We start from the raw sequence: 20,166 nt of genomic DNA on the forward strand, positions 1-20,166 counted from the left end.
AGGCAATTCACTCCCCACTGCTGGCAGGTGCTTTTATTGATGGCAAAGCTGGGGTGGCCCCACGCAGCCAGCACCGGCCGAGCCCCGGCCTCTCCCTGCTGAGCCCCGGGCCCCGTTGCCTGTCCCCTGCCACCAGCGCTGTGCTCGCCCAGCCACAGCTGGAGCCTGCCCAGCTCTGGGGCAGGAGACCACATGGGGTGGGGGTGGGTTGCAGCGCTCCCCTCCAACAGCCAGCCGTCCCCACGCCGGTGCAGGGAAGGAAATTCAATTCTGGAGCCGTGCCGGGAAGGGATGGAGCCTGTGGCGTTGGTGCTGTTCCACCAAGAAAAGCCATCCCAGTTGGCGTGCACCATGCTTCCTCCCGCGGGACAGAGCTCAGGGCTTGCTGCGCTTCACCTGGCTCTCCGTCCCAGCGCTGGAGGTGGCTGCCCGCTTGTTGCGGTGGTGGGGGAAGGTGGGCATGAGCTCCGGCTCACAGGCTGCGGGGCAGAGGCCGGGGCGTCAGTGGGGCCCAGAGCATCCCAGCCCTGCCCCATGGGGTGTTTACTTACGCAGGGGCTTCTCCTTGAAGTAGGAGCTCTCCAGGCAGTCCTTCGCTGTTGCCCTGGGGGTACAAGGGGACATGGCAGGCACCCCTCCGAAGGCACTGACCTGCCCCCAGCTCTGGGGACGGCCTTGTCACAGGGGCGGTGGTGCCGACAGCTCCATCTGTGGGCAGGTTTCCTCCCCTGCCTGCCCCAGGTCCTGCCCATGCAGAGCTGCCACCAGCTCTTACCGCTTCTTGGGATCATACATGAAGAGGAAGTTGAGCAGCCGCAGCCCGGCCTCTGACAGCCAGGGGAACTTGTGCTTGAGGTTGTTGTAGGGCTGCTTCCGCAGCGTGTACTGACTCACCAGGGGCAGTTTGGAGAAACCCTGAGGGGATCAGGGCATGAGGCAGAGGCAGGGGGAACGGGCAGGGGGAGCGGGAAGCAGGGGACTGCTCTCACCGGCCAGATGTTTTCGTTGGGTGTCCCGAGGAGCTGCACAATAAGGTCGATCTGGTGGATCTCGGAGGTGCCCGGCAGCAGCGGCTTGTGGGCCAGCAGCTCGGCGAGGATGCAGCCCACAGCCCTGCAGAGCAGAGGACACCTAAGTGTCAGTGGGGGCAGGAGAAGCCCCTCCACTGACACCCCCCCCCCAGTGTGGGTCTGCAGCCCCACAGGCCCCTGCCCAGCCAGCCTCAGCACCTGCTGCCCCGCCCTTACCACATGTCAATGCTGGTGGTCTGGGTTGTCATCCCCAGCAGCAGCTCGGGTGCTCGGTACCTGCGTAGGAGACAGCACTGTCTCAAGGGGACCACGGTGGAGCTGGCACAAGCAAAGCGCCCGCTGCACTGCAAGGACTCAAGCGCATCACACCAAGCCAGCACAGCTTGGCCCCTAGCACTGGCCACTCACCACAGCGTGACGACTTTGGGGGTCATGGGCTTCGGCGGCATCCCGTAGGTGCGTGCCAGTCCAAAATCAGCTGCAACAGAGACTTGAGATCAGAAGGGAAGCAAGCTCCTCATTCTGACTGCATCACGGAGCAGAGGGAGAGCTGCAAGCACATCCGTGGCGAGAGCCAGACTGGCAGCTGCCGGTGGCTCACCTATCTTTACACAGCCTTTGTCAGTCATGAGCAGGTTGGACACCTTCAGATCCCTGCCGGGGAACAGAGAGCTGCTGGTCAGCGCCGAACCCCCACCCAGAGCTACTCCACACTGTGCTGCTGGCTCCCAGGACACAGGGGCTGCAGGTGAAGGGTGCTGTGGTCCGAGGGCTCAGCAGGCTCCCTCCCACCAGCCCCTTCCCCCTCTGTCCCCTTTCCCACTGTGCTCACCCCGCTGCTCCCACCTGTGGATGATGTAGTTCTCGTGAAGGTACTGCAGGCCCTTGAGGACTTGCAGGATGATGCACTTCACCTGGAGACAGAGAACAGAAGCACCAACCTCTCTGTGAGAGCAGCACCAGCCAGGCAAACCCTTGGAGGTTAAACTCACTTGGGTGCCCTGCAGTCTGCCACACCTGTCACTGCTCTGCAGTGCATCAGTCCCCGTGTCCTCCCGGAGTAGCTCGCAGGCTGCCTGGGAGCATGTTTTCTCCCAACTCTGTTTCCCTGCCAGTTTGCTCCAGCCCAAAACCCAGCCTGAGAAGTCCCTGGAGCATCCTGTAAGAGCCAGCTAAGCCCAGGCTCCCCACGCAGCCCAGGAATCCCAGCTCACCTGGCACTGCCCAGCCCTGCTGAAGCCACAAGGTCCAGGGAGTCCACACTGGTGGCCAGTACGTTCTGGCTAGAGTAGCAGTACCCTTTCAGGGGTGATGTACCTAAAGCCCAGCACAACCTTTACCTGAGCCTCTGAAAAAGGTGTCTGCATGTTCTCCAGAAGGCTAGCTAGGTCCTGCTCACAGTAGCCCATCACCAGGAAAATGCTGTTATAGACAAGATGCAGTCAGGAGCCTCGCCCTAGACACCTCTCTGGTGCCCCAGTGCAGGTCTGTACTGCAAGAGGTGGCTCAGGGGACCGAGGTGGGTCTGAAAGGCAGAGAGGGCAGGAGACAATGGGAGGACAGAGCAGGGACTCTCACCTCTCCAGATGGTTCCCAACAACCACCTCCTTCAGCTCTACAATGTTGGGGTGCCGAAGCTGCAGGAGCAGGGTTATCTCCCGCAGGCTGCTGATAGGCATTCCTGCAGAAAGCAACTGCACGAGTGCCTCAGGCAGGGGCTGAGGACGCTCCCAGGACGCCATAGGAGCCACCCCCACCACAGCTCCCTGCTCCTCCATTACCGTCTTTCTCATTGTCCATCCGCACCTTCTTCAGAGCCACGGTCTCATCTGTCAGGGTGTCCCGGGCACGGTCTGGAAGAGCAGCACCGGCCACGCAGTCAGCACCAGCAAACAAACCCTCATTTTATCATGAGTCAGCGGGACCCCTGTGCTGATGAGCCACCCCCCAGCATTGGTTCCCCCAGTAGCAACCCCCAGCCCCACATGCTCTCACCACCAGCATGCAGGCAGGCGGGCCGCAGCCTACCCAGCAACCACCTCTGCCCCAGGCCTGGAGCGAGCGGCAATGCCACACTTACACACGATGCCATAGGTGCCCTCTCCGATCCGATTCAGTTTCTCGAACTCCTTCACACTCCGGCATCTTCCCAGCTGGAAGCAAAGAACCACATCCCAGGTGAGGGCTGTCTCTAGAGCAGCCCTCAGGGTCTCTCACCAGCCTTCCCAGGGACACGCGACCTCGGGGGCAGGCTGGCACCCTAACCCACGGCCCCCCTCCCACCGGACAGGCCGCCGGACCGCTCCGCTGCCTACGGGCCACACCAGCGTGACAGAAGCGCGGCGGGCGCCGCAGCCCGGGCAGCGGCTGGGGCAGGGGCGGCTCCCCCGGCCCCCTGCCCCGCACAGCTGCTCCCCGCGTCCCCGGCAGGGGCGACCTGGCCCTCGCTGCCCTCAGCAGGCCCCGGGCCCACCCGGCGGTCCCCAGGCCAAGGGGACCCTCCCCCCGGCCCGGACACCTCCGGAAGACGCGAAGGCCCGCCCGGCCTCGGCCTCGGCCTCGGCCCCGGCCCCTCACCCGGTCGGCCGCTGGCACCTCGAAGAAGCCCTCGCCCCGCAGCCGCCGCAGCCGCAGCGGCTCCAGCTCCCCCTCGGCAGGGCCGCCCTCGGCAGGGCCGCCCTCCGCCATGCCGCCCTGCGCCGGCGCCGTGACCCCGCCGTGACCCCGTCCCGCGCTGGCCCCGCCCCCCGTAACCTCCCGCCAGGCGGCTCTCTCGCGAGAATTGGCGCGCGCAGCCCGGAAGCGGCGGCGGTGGAACCCGGAAGCGGCGCCGGGGCAGGATGGACGGTGAGGGCGGGTGGTGAGGGGTCCCGTCGCGGCGGGGCTGGGGCTTGTCCGGGTGGGCGGCACCGAGGGCGGGGGCAAGCCGGGGCCGCCGCGGGGCCGCCGGTGCCTGAGGCTGCGCTCTCCTTCCGTTCCAGACACGCTCTTCCAGCTGAAGGTGAGCGCGGCGGGACCCTCCGCCTCCTCTCCGTCACGTATCGCCGCGGCCGGTCCCGGAGGGCCGAGGATGGCGTCCGCCCCTCCCCGGGAGGTGCCTGGGGACCGTTCCGCCCGCTGACTCACGCCTCGCCGGGGTTTCTTCTGCTGCGGCCCAGAACAGACGGAGGCCCCAGCCCGCGGGGGCCCGCCTTCCCGGGGGCGCGGGGTGCCGGGGGAGCCCCGCCGGTGCCGGCGGCTGCGGGAAGAGGGAGCCTGATGGCCGGGTTTGTTCGTTGGGCCCGCTGTTCCCAGGCTGTTCCCGGTGTTTCGCTTCTTGGAAGATGGGGAAAATGGATTGCCTGTTTACCGTGTGCTCTGGGAGCCTCCGGTCCTTGGGGGGGGTCCATCTCTTCGGTTCCCCCCCGCGGCCAGGGGGTTGGGGTGGCTGTGGGAGGCAGCTGGGGGGGCTCCACTTATCAAGCTCCCTGGTTCTGTGCCGTTGTATCCTGGCACTAACCTGTTGGTTTCTCTGCAGTTCACAGCGAAGCAGCTGGAGAAGCTCGCCAAAAAAGCTGAGAAGGACTCCAAGGCTGAGCAAGCCAAAGTCAAAAAGGTGGGTGGGACCTTGCCCTGTGCTGTGGGGAGTGGCTGGAGATCTTTCCTCCTGCCATGTTCCGCCAAGGGACTGGGGAAAGGGGCAGGTTCCCCTCCCCAGGCCTTACTGCACGCAGCTCAGCCTCCAAGCGTTCCCAGAGTCCCAGGTTCCAAGAGTCCTATGCTCAGCTCTCAAATCCGCTGGCTGGATATGGGATGTTCCTGTGTTACTGAGAAGGGTTTAATTCCTGTTTAAGGGCGTGCTCAGTGATTTGAGGGTCATAGGAGAGCTGTTTCCTGCTGGAAGCCTGTGAGGCAGAAACAGAGGGTGCTTGTTTATAAATCTGGGGTGGATTCTTTGTGTGAGTGGTTGTCCTTTGCCCTTCTAGGCCCTTCAGCAGAAGAACGTGGAGTGTGCTCGTGTCTATGCGGAGAATGCCATCCGCAAGAAGAATGAGGGGCTTAACTGGCTCCGCATGTCTTCCCGGGTGGATGCAGTGGCCTCCAAGGTCCAGACGGCCGTGACGATGAAGGGGGTAAGAGCCTCTGGGGATGTGAGGGGCTTTGAGAGGGGTCTGTGCCCTGCAGAGAGTGAACACTGGCTCTTCTCCTCTTGCTGCCTCAACCCATCTTGGACTTCCCTGTCCCCGCAGAGGATCCTGACAGGCCTTGCAGTTAGCTCAGACCCTCTCAGTCAGGTTCAGCCTCTGCAGAGCCCACCCAGACAGCCTCACAGCGGGGCTGCTTCATCAGGTGCTCACGCTAGATCCTTAACCTGTGGCTGCACAGAGGGAGAGGCTCGTGCCTGGAGCCTCTTGCTTTGTGGCGTGTATGAGGGTGGTGGGCTGGGGCCCGTCCCACCAGGAGCGCTGCCCGGGGTCTTCAGTGACTGCGTGTGGCTCAAGAAACCTGCAGCCAGGCTGAACCTGCAGAGAGCTGGCTGCAGTGTCCAGGGAGCAGGCTCTGTCCTGCCTCATGACACTGTTGATAGCATCAGAAATGGTGGCTTCTCTCTCGCTGACCTTGGTTTTTAATCTCAGCCGTTATCTGTCTTGCTTTTGGAGAGCATCTGTGAAGCAATCTTCTCTTGCAGGTGACAAAAAACATGGCCCAGGTGACCAAGGCCTTGGATAAGGCTTTGAGCTCGATGGACCTGCAGAAGGTGTCTGCAGTGATGGACAAATTCGAGCAGCAGGTTCAGAATTTGGATGTTCATACATCGGTAAGTGCCGGTGGTCTCTGAGGGGTCCGGGAGGGCTGGGAGCTGCTGGCTTTGGGGGGCGTGGGCTTCTCAATGTGAACCATAACACGCTGGCTCTGGGGAGAGGGCTGGGTCCCAGCTGCATTTCAGGCTTCCGCAGCAGTGCTCTGTTCCCCTGGGGGGCTCCAGCCTCTGGTAGTGGGGAACCCCCTTGAGCTGTTACCGCCGTTCTGTTCTCTGTGGGGGCTGAGAGACACGCTGGGGAAGACGCATCTCCGCTGCTTGGTGGGGAAGGAGCTCGCTGTGCAAAGAGGCCTGCGTGGATGGCAGCAGATGGGGAGGAGAGGGAGGGGGGCTGTGCCATAGCTAGCTGCTGCTCAGAGGGGGCCTGTGGCAGACCCAGACCTCGCACCCCTCCGCTGTAGCCCTGCTGTCAGGCTTGAGGCTGTTCTGGCTGGGAGTGCCAGTGGCACCGTGGGATCTGCAGCCAGTTCTTTGGGGGAAGAAGCCGGGCTGGGCTGAGCGGCTTTGGCCGGTGGGGCAGGGTGACAGGCTGTCTCTTGTCTCTGTGCAGGTCATGGAGGACTCCATGAGCTCTGCTACCACGCTGACCACGCCGCAGGAGCAGGTGGACAGCCTCATTGTCCAGATCGCGGAGGAGAACGGCCTGGAGATCATGGACCAGCTCAACCAGCTCCCCGAGGGGGCTTCGGCAGTCGGGGAGAGCTCGGTCCGCAGCCAGGAAGACCAGCTGTCGCGGAGGTTTGTTCTGTCCTGGGCCCTTCGCCTTGTGTTGAGGCAGCTTGAATCCTTCCCAGGGATCCCTTACCAACATGAAGGGAATGAGCGAGCCCATCGCGGCCGGCTGAGTGGGTGCTGAGCCCCGTCTCTTGTGCTCAGGCCAGCTGGAGCCCATCAGTCCCTGTGGTACCCTGCACAGGCAGGCGAGATGGTTGTTTGGGGCTGTGGAACTGCTTTGGGTGTGGGGGAGGGGGTGGCTTTTGGCACTTGGCAGCGAGCTCTTATCGACAAGGTGCAGAACAGTCTCCCCCTGCTCGGTGCTGGCCCTCACGCAGCTGCTCTGGGAACGCTTGGTGCTGACCTTCAAACAGCCGGGAACAGGCTGTCTCCCTGGAACTGCCCCAGGAGCTGATGAGCTTCCTCTCCCCGTTTCCTCTCTGCTGCTCCCCACGCAGCCCCCACCCAAGCTGTCCCCAGCTCCTGGGAAGGGGCCAGGTGGGCTGCAGTGGCACGGCACCCAGAAGAAAAGTCAGGAGCCCCTTCTCCGCGGTGCCTTGCCTGCATTGATGACCGACGCTTCGTGTTAACCCCAGGCAGCTGTGGCCGCGTGCTCCAGGGCAGGATTTCTTGCACCTCAACCACAAGCGGGAGGTTTCTGGGCAGGGGCGTTCTCTGCACACACCAGCTGGAGGGTCCTTCTGAGCCGCGGCTGTTTCCTGCTGCTCTCATGTCGGTTTCCTCTCGTGCTCTCCCTTCCAGGTTGGCTGCCTTGCGGAATTAAGGTCTCCTGTCACCCCTGTGGACTGCTGCCTCGCACTGGTGGTACGGCGTGTGGGGTGGAGGGGCCCAGGAATCCTTCCCCAAAGCCTCTGCTACATCTTTGCTCTGACATACTGGCCAGGCAGAGTCGGCCACCCCCTCCTCCAGGAGCACATCCCCAGCCCTGCCTGCCTGCGTTTAGACTCTTCTTTTTGGGTGTGACGATGACTATTTTTCCCAGAGCAGGCAGCGATCCTGGCAGGGGGGTTCTGAGTTCTGAGCAGACACAGCCTCTCTCTGGGCTTGAGGAACGCTTTGCTGGTTCTGATTTCAGGGTGTCTTTCATTTGAGGGTTGCTGCTGGTTTCTGACAGTGTCCCACGATGCAGTGTCCCACTCCTGGTTGAACACTGAAGGAATCCTGGAGGCGGGTTGCGCTGTCTTCTGGGGCGCAGCTCGCCTGACTCCGTTGCACGCCCGTTATCTGTTTTAGACCGGGTCTCTGAGCTGTGGGCTGCGTTCTCCGCGGGGCCCACAGCACGGAGCTCTTTACAAGAAGCAGGGAGATCCCTGTGGGGCTGCCTTCCTCTTGCGGTGCTTTGGGAAGGGTTGTCTTCCTGGCTGTGGTGGTTCTGGGAAGGTTAGTGCCTTGCAGGGAGGGGAGGTTGCGCTGTGGTATCTCTTCCCTCGCAGTGATCTTCCCGAGCCGCAGCTGGGCGCCCTGCTTGCGGACTTCACCTCGCCAATCGCTAGCTTCTTGTCCTGCCAGGCCAAACCTCCCTGGAGCTTTGTACCACAAAGTGACCTTTGAAACGCTTGTCCTGCCCTGCGCGAGCCTGTGTGCTGTGTGTGTAAATCCATGCGTTCCTCATCGCCAGCCGCTGCAGTCTGGAAACGGTTATCCAGGCCCCGACCTCCCGTGTGGGCCAGTCCCTGCCCCGTGTCCAGCAGCTGGGAGCTCCCAGGCTCACAGCTGTGGTGGCCACAGCCTTGTTCCCAAATGTCCCTCGGGTGGCTGGGTGTGATGGTAGATGCTAAACCATCCTGAGAGTGTGAAACCATCCCGAGAGTGTGTCTGCCTGTGCTGGCTGTGGCTCGTTGCCTCTGTCTCCTCCATGTCCCCACCTTGCTGCATCTGGGGTGAGAGGGGGCTGCTTCCCCTGTCCCCTCTCTCACTGCTTGTGGGGAATCCTGGCTGCTTGTCCCTTGGAGCCGAAGTTTTCTGTCCCCTTGTTGCTCTGTGACTTCTAGTCACCGCCATGGTGCCAGACTGATGGGAAGCTCGCTGGGAAGGAAATGTTTCCTTTGGCTCTGCCGAGGAGGCCCTTTGACCTCCTTGCCACGGACTGTAAATGAGGGCCGGGTGGCTGCCGGGGCCATGCCAAGCCGTGCCAGCCAGGGTGGGCAGCTGGTCCCGCTGCAGCAGGGCAGCTCTGGTTCATTGCTTTTAAGGGGAATTTTAAGGCATGCACAGCTGCTGCTTTGGGCTGTGCTGAGAGGAGGGAAGGGAAGCGTGGGGGAGAGGGGGAGGCAGCTCCCTCCGGCTCCTGGTGCCACCGACTCGCTGCAGGCCAGGGGCCATCTCCCCAGCACTTGCAACACAAACACTTTTCACTGTTGATTATTTCTTCTGAGTTCAGTGGCCTTGGCAGTGTCTCACGACTGACAGAGCCTTCTTTCCCGACATGTGCTGGCAGGGGTGCAGGGTGCTTGTCCGTGGAGGTGGCTTTGGCTTACAAAGTCACTTGAGCATGGTGAAGTGTTGGGCCTTGTGCCACCTCCCGCTGGGCTGGGCAGAAAGCAGGAGCCCTCCTGGAGACTTGTGCCCACACGGTGGAGTGGGGCTGCTGCTGGCTCCTGCTCCCCTGCACAGGTGGCACCCGTGACCTGTGGGGCTGGGGGCTGGGACGTGCCCTGCAGCCCGGGGAGCCCCGGCCCTGGACCCACTCCCCATTTCAGTGTGATGTTTCTCTGTGGTTTGGTTTTTTTTAAGCTTGTCTCATTTGCCGCGCCCCTGTTGATTACCTTTTGCTCTTTTCAATAAATGATCCCTGAATATCCATTGTGCTGTGGCTAGGGCTTCAGGTGCAAAGAGAGGGGGCTGTGGTCCCCTCTGCCTGTGGCATAGCGTGAGGGCTGTGCCCTGTCCCCGGCCGAGCACCCATGGCTGCCCACCTCTGGGATCACTGCCTCCAGGGGTGCCGGAGGGGAAGTGCCCCCCACACCTCCCCTGCAGGGACCAGTTTCCTTCATGTGGCCAAGCTGGGAGGAACCAGGGTGCACAGGAGCCACTGCGGCCCCAGTGCAGGCACCACCGGCTCACCGGAGCTGCTGGCTCCAGTCGAGCTCCTTTTCCCCTGCACAGCTTTCGGTCTGCCCAGCTCCCTGCGCCCTTCTCCAGCCCTCGTGGGGAGATCCCCACTCATGCCCCACAGCACGAGCCCCAGTGCTCCCCATCCCGGTCCTGCCCCCGGCACCTGCCGATAGCGGCTTTGCCACCGGGACTGATGGCTGTGGTTGCCATCCCAGCAGGGACCGGGTGCGTCCCTTCCCGGTGCCCGTCCCTTCCCGCTGCCCGTCCCTTCCCGCTGCCCGTCCCTTCCCGCTGCCCGTCCCTTCCCGCTGCCCGTCCCTTCCCGCTGCGGGGCTGGCAGACAGGCTCTGTGCCTCAGCCAGTTTGTGAATGCCACAGGAAGACGGCTTTCCTTCTTCTGCCTGTTTTCCTGGTGCCCAAAGCCGCCTCTGCTCTGAAGACCGGCTGTTCCCAAATGTGAGAGGAAATTACTAAGAAGATAATTGAGTAGGCAATTAATTAGCTAATTATTAGTGTAAGCATCCTGTGGAGGCAGCCCTACAGCCACCTTGGCCGCGTGTTGCGGTGATGTGTCGCTCCCCTGGTGCGGTTACTGCTTCCCGCTGTCCCGGGGTGGGCACCCACTGGGGCAGCTGGCAGGGTGTTGGCGTGGCCGGTGATGTGCCAGGGTGGCTCATAGCCTCCCGCTGGGAGCAGGGCAACGGGGCCGGTGGTCCCCGCAGGGCCCCAGCACGGATGTGTGCTGCCAGCAGTGCTCGAAGCACAGCTTTATGTCGCTCGTGGTGCAGGTGGGAAGGGGCAGCAGGGCGGGGGGCCGGGTGCTAGGGGAGCAGGGAGCGCAGCAGGGCCAGCGCCAGCACCAGGGCTGCCGGCAGGAGTTGGGCTGTGCCAGCACCGTTGCTGTACCCATAGCTGGTCCTGCACGTCCCCTCCAGCTCCTCAAAGGCGATGGGAGTCTCACGGGCAGCCATGCCTTGCAGGCTCATCTTCACCTGCGAGGGGGACAGGGTGGGTTGCAACAAGGGGCTGTCCCGGTGCCCCACGCAGCCCCTGTCACCTTGCATATCGCTGTGCCATCCCAAGCCCCGAACGTCCCCATGCCCCCGTTCATCCCCTACCCAATGTGTCCACATGCCACCTCGTGTCCCCATACGTCCAAGTGCCATATGTCTTGATGTCCCACTTGTCTCCGCCATTCCATGTGTTCCCGTGCCCTCTGTGCTCCCCATGCTCTGCTCACCTCCTCCACCTTCTTGAAGACGCGGAGCAGGTTCAGGGACAGGGCCGCCTTCACCTCTTCCTCCGTCCAGTTCCTTGCCAGCAGCTCAGCCACCAGTGCGGGGTATGTGGAGACATCCTCCAGGCCAGTGGGGACCCTGTGCCACCCCACAGCTGTGCCGGGGGCAGGTGGCCCCCATCTCCCACACCACCCAGTTACCCACACAGGGCACAAGGGAACCCCCAGCATTGCAGAGTCCCCATGGCCAGGGACTCACTGCCCTGTCCCGTGCCCATCACCCACTTCACCTTGTGACCCCATCGTAGTCCCCGCCGAAGCCAACGCACTGGACACCAGCCACCTTCTTCACATGGTCCATGTGGTCTGTGGGTGTGGAGGGGCCGGGGTGAGCGGTGCTGGCAGGGGGAGACACTGCCACCCCCCACCCACCCGGGGACACACCTCACCTGCAACATCAGCCAGCGTGGCCTTGTCCGCGCAGGTCACGTACTCATTGTAGAAGTTGACCATCACCAGGCTGCCTGTGGCACCCTGGGGGAGAGGTGGCCCTGAACCCTGTGGCCCCCGCCACCGGCACCCTCCCCGTCCACAGCCGTGCCCCAGCACTCACCACCATTGCCAGCACATCATCAGGCACATTGCGGCGGTGCGGGCAGAGCGTGTAGGCGGACGAATGGCTGAAGATGACAGGGGCTTTGGAGAGGCTCAGCACAACCTTCATTGTCTCCACTGAGACATGGGCCAGGTCCACGATCATGCCCAGGCGGTTCATCTCCTCCAGCACCATCTGTGGGGACGGGGTGGCTGAGGGTGCATGAAGGGTTGTGGCAGCCCTGCATGGGGGGCACTGTGCACCCGGCATACCTGCTGTAGGTGATGCCTGTGGGATGGGGCAAGAGGCTGGGGGTGCCAGTACCACAGCCCCCCCCCCCCCAGCTGCTGCTCCTGGACATCACTGCTGACACTGTCCCCACTCACCTTCCCGAAGGGTGAGAGGCCATGGTGCACGGCTGGCTCGTCCCCGGTGTCCACCAGCCAGTTGTCGGCCCTAGGGAGCAGGGAGAGCATCAGGGGGGACCCCCAGCCACATGCCCCTGCCCAGCTGCATGACCTGTCCCCCCCACACTGGCCCTGTCACCCCATCCCCCACCAAGGACTACCAAGGGGTGTTGCAGCTGTGGGTGAGGGTCATGTAGCGGACGCCCAGGTGGTAGAAGGTGCGCAGGACACCCAGGCTGCTGTCGATGGAGTGGCCGCCCTCCACCCCGATGAGGCTGGCCACCTTCTTGCTCTGGAAAGCCTGCTGGATGCCTGCAGGAGGTCAGGGAGCATCAGCGGGGGGGGGGCATGGGGGTACCTACATCCCCTGAGGCACCCACATCCCGGCCCTGTGCCCGCTCACCAGTGCTGTCAACAACGCAGGCGAAGGTCTCAGGGTAAAGCTGGCACATGCGGTGCACCACGTCGATCTGCTCCAGCGTGCGCTTCACTGCGTCCTTGTTCTGCGTGTCACAGGGCACGTACACCGACCAGAACTGCCCGCGACGGCAGCCGGTGAGCACGGGGACCCCAGACCAGTGCCCACTGCCACCCACCCCAGTGCCCTCCCTGGTGCCCCCTGCCCATCGCGGTGCCCCCACCAGCCTCGCCATCCCACCTGCCCGCCTACGTGCCCGCGGCGCAGTTTGGGGATGTTGGTGTGGGTGTCGTTCAGCAGCATGAGGTTGGCCTCTGGCAGCCCCAGCTGGTTGTTGAACCTCTTGAGAAGCTGCCAGGGCAGGTCATTGTGCCTGGGCAGGGGAGAGAGCGGGAGTGAGGGGCCGTCTGTCCACCTGCCCATCTGTCCAGCCAGCCTCCTGGCTGCCCATCTCCCTGCCTGGCTGCCCACCCATTCCCCACTCAGCTGGCTGTTGTTCCTTCCATCTACCTGTCCTTCCATCCATCCATCCTCCCTCCCACCCATCCATCCTCCCACCCATCCATGTTGCAGCACAAGCTATCAGGCCGTAACAAGGCTTTTTACCATCAGTCAGATTCTCCTGTCCATGCTGATTATCCTGCCTCCAGAGACCAAACCACACCACTCCCCCTCCATCTGACCACCCATCCCCCACCCCTCAGTGCCATTTAACCACTTAGCTAGAACGAGCTACACCTGCACATCATCCATGTCAATCAACCCACTGCCCTCGAGGCAAGGCCACAGCTGCATGTTATCAATGCTGATCAACCCTCCGCCTTCACTCCTCTACACATCCATCCATCCCTCCATCCATCCATCCATCCCTCCATCCATCCACCCACCCACCCACCCACTGGTCCATCTGCCCACCCATCTGTGCCTGCTGCCCAGCCAGGAGCTAGGGACAGGTCACTCCCAGGGACAGCCCCCCGTGGGACCCCCTTTGCTGGCTGGCAGGAGCTGGGGGCTGGCCGGGGATCCTCCATGCACCCTCCACATACCGCCCCCGCTCAGTCCCTGCTCCCGGCGGAGCCAGCCTGGTGTCCCTCCAACAGGGATGTCACCGGTACCCGCCGCGGGGCTGTCGCCACCACAGGGATGCAGGGATGTCACTGCCATGCGGCGTCCCACACCCAGCAGTGTCACTGGGGAAGTGCTGGGCACCAGCCGCACGGGCCAGTTCCCATTTCTCCCCTCCTGCATCACGGTCCCCACATGCCATGGCTCCCCCTGCCCCGTACCCCCTCCCAGGGGCCAGGCCACGCCAAGCTGCCGTGGGACCCCAGCCTCCTGAGGGCTCCAGCATGAGACTGGGGACATTCCCTAGGACATGGCCCAGCTGGACCCGCTCACCCCGAGCAGGAACTTCCCCAGTGCAGCCTCGTGCCCGCTTCCCGGCATCCTGCCTGCTGCTGGCCCGGTGCACCGCCCGGGGATCCCCTCGCTGTGGCCCCGCGGTACCCAGCACCGGGATCTCCCCACAGGGCCCTCCCCGCTGGGGTTTTCTGGCTGGGTTTTTTTCGGGGAGACCCGCAGGGCGGCCATGCACGCCATGGAGCCAGGCAACCTTTGCTCACCCGTCGATGACCGGCGTGGTCATCATGATGCGTTCAGCCTCTTCCCGGTGATGCTGCCCGGCGCAGGGCAGGAGCAGGCGCAGCGCCAGCGCCAGCGCCAACACGCTACCGCCCGGCATTGTTGGCTGCCCGGCGCTGCTGGCGGACGATCTGGGGTGACCTGCCACCGCCACGAGGCTGCTGAGTGCACGCACCGGGGCAGCTGCCCCAGCTCACCGTCTGTCCTCGCCCGCTGTAAATAAATAACCAGGAGACGCAGCTGTAACCCCACCCCGTGCACCCTGTGCCGTGGCCCTGGCAGCGCCCGGGCACCAGGACGGCACGGCACAGCCTCCCCCAGCCGGCCCCGGGCAGCAGGGCCGTGCCGTGCCGTGCTGCATAGCTGCGGTGACGCTCCCAGCCCCTCTAATGCAGCCCAGATTTTTTTTGTTGGGAAAGTGCCGGATCCATCCCCGCCTAGGCCTCCCCAGCACCGGCACCCGCCGCCATCCCCATCCCAGGGCTGGCACCCACCGGCACACCGGGTGGGTGCTGGCACTGCCAGCACCCCCATGGCCGGTGGGCAGGCCCTGGCACCCCTGTTCCCCGCTCACCCTGTCCCCGGGATGCTGGGACAGCTGCTGCCTGCGATGGCTGTGAAACGTGTGTTCCGGCTTGTGTGCCGGCAGCGGGGCTGGGACGGGCTCCGGCCACCCCAGAGCCACCCCCTGACATGGCGGCGGGTGCTGGGGAGCAGCCAAGTGCCGGCACACCCCGTGGCTCAGGCCGTCCCACCATGGAGGGGCTGGGGGGCAGCAGCCAGGATGGCCCAGCCCTGGCGTGGGGCTGCCGATGGTGCCCCACATGTGCCGGTTCCCCCCGCTCCACCGCCCTGCTGCAGCGCTGCGGGGGAAACTGAGGCACCTCGGGTGCTCAGCCCAGCGCCTGTGGTGGGGGCACCCCGGCTGGCTCCCGCGGGGCTGCAGTGTCACGTGTGGCACATGGGACGGTGGGGCTGCCCACACGGAGCCACGTGGAGATGTCCCGCCCTGCTCCTTGTCCCAGGGCGCGCCGGGATGGCAATTCCTTCCTCAGGTACGTGAATCCCTTCCTCTGGCACGTGCTGGGGCCTGCACCCCCCGGTCAACGCAGGCTGCTGGGGTCCCCGACACCCTTCCCACCTCCCGGTGAGTGGGGTGTCCCGGCCCCCCGGCTCTCCTGGCTGCGGGGGCAGGTCTGGCTGCGTGAGACCCCCATCCCACCCTGGGGGTCCCTTGCACCGGGCTGCCCCGCAGCCCCCCGGCCCCGCAGGCAGCGCTCTCCCGGCGATGGCCCCAGCATGGCCGGATCCCTGGCCCCCCGGCAGGAATGTGCCGGGGGGGCCCAGCATCCTGCCCGCTGGGACGGCTTCCTCTTTTCCTGATATATAAGGCCGGTTGCCAGTGCGTCCCCGCAGCGGCTGGACCATGGAGCGGATGGAGGTGACAGAGACCTTCGCCGGCATCTCCCTGCCCGGCCACCTCCACACCCAGGAGTCCCTCAGCTTTGCCGCCACCTTCCCCTTCCGCCCCACCGACGTGGTCATCGCCACCTACCCCAAATCGGGTGAGGGCTGGCAGGGCAGGGGCAGCCAGGGGCGAGGAGGGGGTCTGGCAGGGGTGGGTGACTGGGAGGGGACCCAGGTGGGGGAGTCAATGAGGCTAGGGACCCCCAGGTTGGAATGGGGGGGGGGGCGGGGGGGGGGGTACAAGCTTGACGCCAGGACTGGGAGCTGCCTGCGTGGCCGGGAGGTGGCAGGGCTCGGGGCTAGCCCCCCCCGCCAGGCAGGACACCCCCGGCTCCCGCTGCCCTGCAGCCACTGCTCCCCCTGAGCACAGCGCAGGGAGCCCCGGCCGTCAGCACCCACCCTGCCAAAGCCCCTGCCCTGCGGGTGGGGGGCAGCCACCCCAGCCCCAGGTTGGCCCCAGCCCCAGGCTGGTGTGACCGGTGGGGGCGCTGGGGGTCCCACATGGCACTGCCAGCTCAGCTGGCACTGCCACATTATGCCATGCCGAGCCATTCAATGCCATGCTGTGCCATACAATGCCATGCCATGCTCTGCCCTGCTGTGCCATTCTGTGCTGAGCCATGCCATGCAGTGCTGTGCCATGCCATGCCTTGCCATGCTGTGCCATTCTGTGCTGAGCCATGCCATGCAGTGCTGTGCCATGCCATGCCATGCCATGCTCTGCCCTGCTGTGCCATGCAGTGCTGTGCCATGCCATGCCATGCCATGCTCTGCCCTGCTGTGCCATTCTGTGCTGAGCCATGCCATGCAGTGCTGTGCCATGCCATGCCATGCCATGCTCTGCCCTGCTGTGCCATTCTGTGCTGAGCCATGCCATGCAGTGCTGTGCCATGCCATGCCATGCCATGCCATGCTCTGCCCTGCTGTGCCATGCAGTGCTGTGCCATGCCATGCCATGCCATGCCATGCTCTGCCCTGCTGTGCCATGCAGTGCTGTGCCATGCCATGCCATGCCGTGCTCTGCCTTGCTGTGCCATGCAGTGCTGTGCCATGCCATGCAGTGCTGTGCCATGCCATGCCATGCCATGCTCTGCCCTGCTGTGCCATTCTGTGCTGAGCCATGCCATGCAGTGCTGTGCCATGCCATGCCATGCCATGCTCTGCCCTGCTGTGCCATGCAGTGCTGAGCCATGCCATGCAGTGCTGTGCCATGCCATGCCATGCCGTGCTCTGCCTTGCTGTGCCATGCAGTGCTGTGCCATGCCATGCCATGCCTTGCCATGCTGTGCCATTCTGTGCTAGGCTATGTCATGCCACACCATGCCATGGCGCACCGTGGTGAGCCATGCCATGCCATACTATACCATGCCATGCCGTGGTGTGCTGTGGTGAGCCGTGCCGTGCCACGCGGTGCCATGCCGTGCCACACAGTGCCCTGCGCAGGGCTGGCGCTGCCCTGACCCCCACCTCCCCAGGCACCACCTGGATGCAGGAGATCCTGACGCTGCTGTTCAGCCGCGGGGACGTGCTGCCGGCCAAGACCATTCCCAACTGGGAGCGGGCGCCCTGGCTGGAGCAGATCTACTTCAGGCAGGCGCTGCGGGACACGGCCACCCGCCGGCTCATCACCACCCACCTGCCCGCCCGCGTCCTGGCCCCTGCCCTGCAGCACAGCAAGGCCAAGGTGAGGTGGGTCTGGGACGGTCCCGGGGGGTCCCCGCAGGGGCATCCCATGCCCACAGGGCTTCCCACAGCCAGGGTGATTGCCGGGGCTTTCTGAGCAGGGTGGTGGGGAATCCCCCCTGGCCATGGGGCTGACACCGTCCCCTGGCAGGTGATCTACGTAGCCAGGAACCCCAAGGATGTCGTCGTCTCCTTCTACCACTTCCACCGCCTGGCCAAGTTCCTGCCTGACCCCGGCTCCTTTGATACCTTCCTCACACGGTTCCTTGAGGGCACAGGTAAGGGCTGGGGGGGTCCCCGGCACCCCAGGGCTCGGCCACGAGGCCCCCCCCCACTCCCTGCCTCCCTGCAGTGCACTATGGCTCCTGGTTCGACCACGTCAAGGGATGGCTGGGCCAGCGGCAGCTCCTAGACATCTTCTACGTCACCTACGAGGAGCTGCACCAGGTGAGCCCTGGCGTGCCCGTGTCCCCGTCCCCGTCCCTGCTGGCTGCCCAGGGCTGACTGGTCCTTGCACCACAGGACCTGCGCGGCACAGCACAGCGGCTCAGCACCTTCCTGGGCTGCCCACTGGGGCTGGAGACGCTGGGAGCCCTGGAGCAGCACTGCAGCTTTGCCACTATGCGGGACAACGTCATGGCCAACTACACCCTCATCCCCACCGAGATCATGGACCACAGCCAGGGATCCTTCATGAGGAAAGGTGAGGTGGGGGAGGACGTGGCAGGGGACACGGGGGGCACTGGCCCCAGCTGCAGCCCCCCTGCTGCCCCATCCCCTCTGTCCCACAGGAGTGGTGGGCGACTGGCGCGACCACTTTTCCCCCCAGCAAAACGCCCTCTTCAACCGCCTCTACCAGGAGGAGATGGGGGACTTGGAGCTGCCCATGTGCTGGCCCATGGCCTGAGGGGCTGGGGGGGCCGGCATCGCTCAGCCCTGTCACTGCACAACACGATGGGTCCCCCACCCGCCCAGGTGCCCTGCATGGGTAGCCCCCCAGCACCCCCATAACTTATAGACCCCCATGCATCGCCCCAGGGGCCAGGACTGTGGCACAGCAGGGGGTCTGGCATGGAGCAGGGGTGGGGGGACACTGGGTGCATGACACCTCCCTGGGGATGGGGGACTTTTCCGGCCATCCATCGTGGCCATCCCTGTGGCCTTCCTTACACCGGAGCAGGAGTGCCTGGCCGTGACCCCCCTTCCGCCCAGCCTGCCCTGCGGAAATAAATATTTATTGCTGTTTCCAGCCAGGCAGCGTGTTCCCACGGGTGCGGGGTGGGAAGTGAGTGGCACCAGCAGTGCCGGTGGTGGGAAGTGCCTGGCGTTATCAGGGGCCGCTCTGGGTAGGGCCCCATCCCCAGGGACCCTCTCTGCGGCGGGGACAATGGCCGGGTGAACAGTGCCGCGGGCCATGGCCACTTGCCAGCTCCCGCCGTGGGGTCAATGACACGGCTGCACGGTGCCAGCATTTGCCGGCCGAGCCCACGGCACAGAGCTGGCTCCTTCGGCAGCACCCAGGCCCCCTGGGCCACACGTGTCCCGTGTCCCCCCCCAATCTCTGGGGCCCTCCTGCCCCAATGCATCCTCTGTAACCCCCCAGGCACAATCTGCCCCTCACCTGGCCCCAGCACACCCCCGCAGTGCCACGGGTGGCGAGACCCTCCCTGGGCACCCGGTGGCACCGATGCCTGCCATCCCTGCCTGCCGTGCCGCCACTCCCCTGCCAGCCGCACCGCCGGTGGGTGCAGCCTGGCTGGGTGACGCTGGGTGATGCTGGGCACCCCTAGCCCCGTGGGGTCACCCCACATACAGCCAGCCCCACACATGGGGGTGCCGGGGCAGACCCCTGCCCGCGCCAAGGGCCAGCTGCCGCCACAGCCTCGTCAGGCACTGGGTTTCTATGGTGACATCTATTATCCTGCTGTATAGGAGATGAATCAGGAGCTATAAATACACGGGCTGATCCGGGAAGTGCAGGCAGCGTGCTCTGCCGGCGTGCAGGAGTGCCGGCAGCGGGCAGTGCCACTGGGTCATGGCACTTCAGCATGGCTGTACCGGTGGATGGCTGAGTGCCTGCCTGTACGGGCACAGGCTGGCACCCCTGTGCTGTCACCCTTGGTGCTGTCATCCTGGGTGCCAGCAGCATCCCTGGCCCCGGAGCCCAGCTTGGTGGCACCCATGTGGCAAGCTCTTGGGTGGCCCCTGCCCTGTGAAAGCTGCACCAGGCCCCAGTTTCAGTCCCTGTGGTGGCCACACCGCACACCAGTGGATGTAACTTCCCTGGGAGCATCTGCTGGCACTAAGATGGCAACAAACAGCGCATGGCACAGGGTGAAGGACACGTGGCATGTGGCACTGCCACGCAGCACATGGCAGGAAGCAGCTGGCACACAGGAAACACCCGGCTTTCAGCGCAGCACACGGCGCACAGCACTCGGTGTGCCGCACGTGGCGGCAGCGTGGCACAGTGCCCGTGCGTGGTGCACACCATATGGCACAGCATGGCACATGGCCCATGGCATGCAGCCCACAGCCCATGACCCAGAACATGGCACATGGCATACAGCACGTGGCACACTGCATATGGCACGTGGCACACGGCACACAGCACAGGGTACATGGCACACGGGGTAGCACATGGCGCAACATGGAGCACATACCATGAAGCACACAGCGAGTGGCACGCAGCATGCAGTACGTGGTATGTGGCACGCAGCATGTGCCACACAGCACATGGCACATGGAACATGGCACGCAGTGCATGACATGGCACATGCAACATGTGGCACGCTGCACGGCACACGGCATACATTGCATGGCACGCAGCACATGGTGCATGGCACATGGCACACAGCACACAGCGCAGCACGTGGCACACGGTGCATGGCACGCGACCCACGGCATGTGGCACATGGCATGTGGCACATGGTATGTGGCATGCAGCACGTGGCCAAGGCCATGTGCCGGGCAGGAGCAGGACGCCGGCACTGCCTCTACTCCCGCTCCTGTGGCCTGGATTTGGGGCCGCGGCAGCCGGCAGTGGCACAGCAGGTGGCTGGCCGCTCCGGCACAACTTGAAAGCGGCAGCTGCTCA

At 64.5% G+C, this 20,166-nt stretch overlaps 4 protein-coding genes across 5 annotated transcripts; 2 read left to right on the plus strand and 2 right to left on the minus strand.

The window, feature by feature from the left end:
* Positions 1 to 18: 18 nt before the first annotated feature.
* Positions 19 to 3,767, minus strand: CDK10 (cyclin dependent kinase 10). Its single transcript, XM_055818434.1, has 13 exons — positions 3,609 to 3,767; positions 3,112 to 3,184; positions 2,813 to 2,884; positions 2,610 to 2,712; positions 2,372 to 2,453; positions 1,878 to 1,945; positions 1,633 to 1,685; positions 1,440 to 1,509; positions 1,248 to 1,307; positions 990 to 1,113; positions 776 to 915; positions 552 to 604; positions 19 to 479 (listed from the first exon to the last, which is right to left on the minus strand). The coding sequence occupies exons 1-13, from the start codon at positions 3,717 to 3,719 to the stop codon at positions 376 to 378; spliced, it is 1,113 nt and encodes a 370-aa protein (XP_055674409.1). The 5' UTR covers positions 3,720 to 3,767; the 3' UTR covers positions 19 to 375.
* A 20-nt stretch (positions 3,768 to 3,787) lies between these two features.
* CHMP1A (charged multivesicular body protein 1A) lies at positions 3,788 to 9,367 on the plus strand. The gene is made up of 7 exons (XM_055818437.1): positions 3,788 to 3,878; positions 4,013 to 4,032; positions 4,549 to 4,626; positions 4,997 to 5,143; positions 5,701 to 5,829; positions 6,383 to 6,570; positions 7,309 to 9,367. The coding sequence occupies exons 1-7, from the start codon at positions 3,872 to 3,874 to the stop codon at positions 7,328 to 7,330; spliced, it is 591 nt and encodes a 196-aa protein (XP_055674412.1). The 5' UTR covers positions 3,788 to 3,871; the 3' UTR covers positions 7,331 to 9,367.
* A 736-nt stretch (positions 9,368 to 10,103) lies between these two features.
* DPEP1 (dipeptidase 1) lies at positions 10,104 to 14,565 on the minus strand. Its single transcript, XM_055818432.1, has 11 exons — positions 14,494 to 14,565; positions 13,901 to 14,132; positions 12,519 to 12,651; positions 12,264 to 12,396; positions 12,022 to 12,172; positions 11,840 to 11,909; positions 11,472 to 11,648; positions 11,308 to 11,392; positions 11,149 to 11,224; positions 10,862 to 10,997; positions 10,104 to 10,613 (listed from the first exon to the last, which is right to left on the minus strand). Exons 2-11 carry the CDS (start codon positions 14,017 to 14,019, stop codon positions 10,443 to 10,445), a joined length of 1,251 nt encoding a protein of 416 aa, XP_055674407.1. The 5' UTR covers positions 14,020 to 14,132; positions 14,494 to 14,565; the 3' UTR covers positions 10,104 to 10,442.
* Positions 14,566 to 14,688: 123 nt separating this feature from the next.
* SULT2B1 (sulfotransferase family 2B member 1) lies at positions 14,689 to 18,318 on the plus strand. 2 transcript variants are annotated; one of them, XM_055818435.1, is made up of 7 exons: positions 14,689 to 14,974; positions 15,311 to 15,484; positions 16,818 to 17,070; positions 17,221 to 17,347; positions 17,422 to 17,516; positions 17,592 to 17,772; positions 17,861 to 18,318. In XM_055818435.1, the coding sequence occupies exons 1-7, from the start codon at positions 14,919 to 14,921 to the stop codon at positions 17,974 to 17,976; spliced, it is 1,002 nt and encodes a 333-aa protein (XP_055674410.1). In that variant the 5' UTR covers positions 14,689 to 14,918; the 3' UTR covers positions 17,977 to 18,318. The 2 variants fall into 2 exon arrangements, with proteins under 2 accessions (XP_055674410.1, XP_055674411.1); XM_055818436.1 differs by lacking the exon at positions 14,689 to 14,974 and having other exon boundaries at positions 15,306 to 15,484; positions 16,862 to 17,070.
* Positions 18,319 to 20,166: the final 1,848 nt, after the last annotated feature.

This window comes from Falco peregrinus, chromosome 14, assembly GCF_023634155.1.
Source record: "Falco peregrinus isolate bFalPer1 chromosome 14, bFalPer1.pri, whole genome shotgun sequence".
Classification (NCBI taxonomy): domain Eukaryota; kingdom Metazoa; phylum Chordata; class Aves; order Falconiformes; family Falconidae; genus Falco; species Falco peregrinus.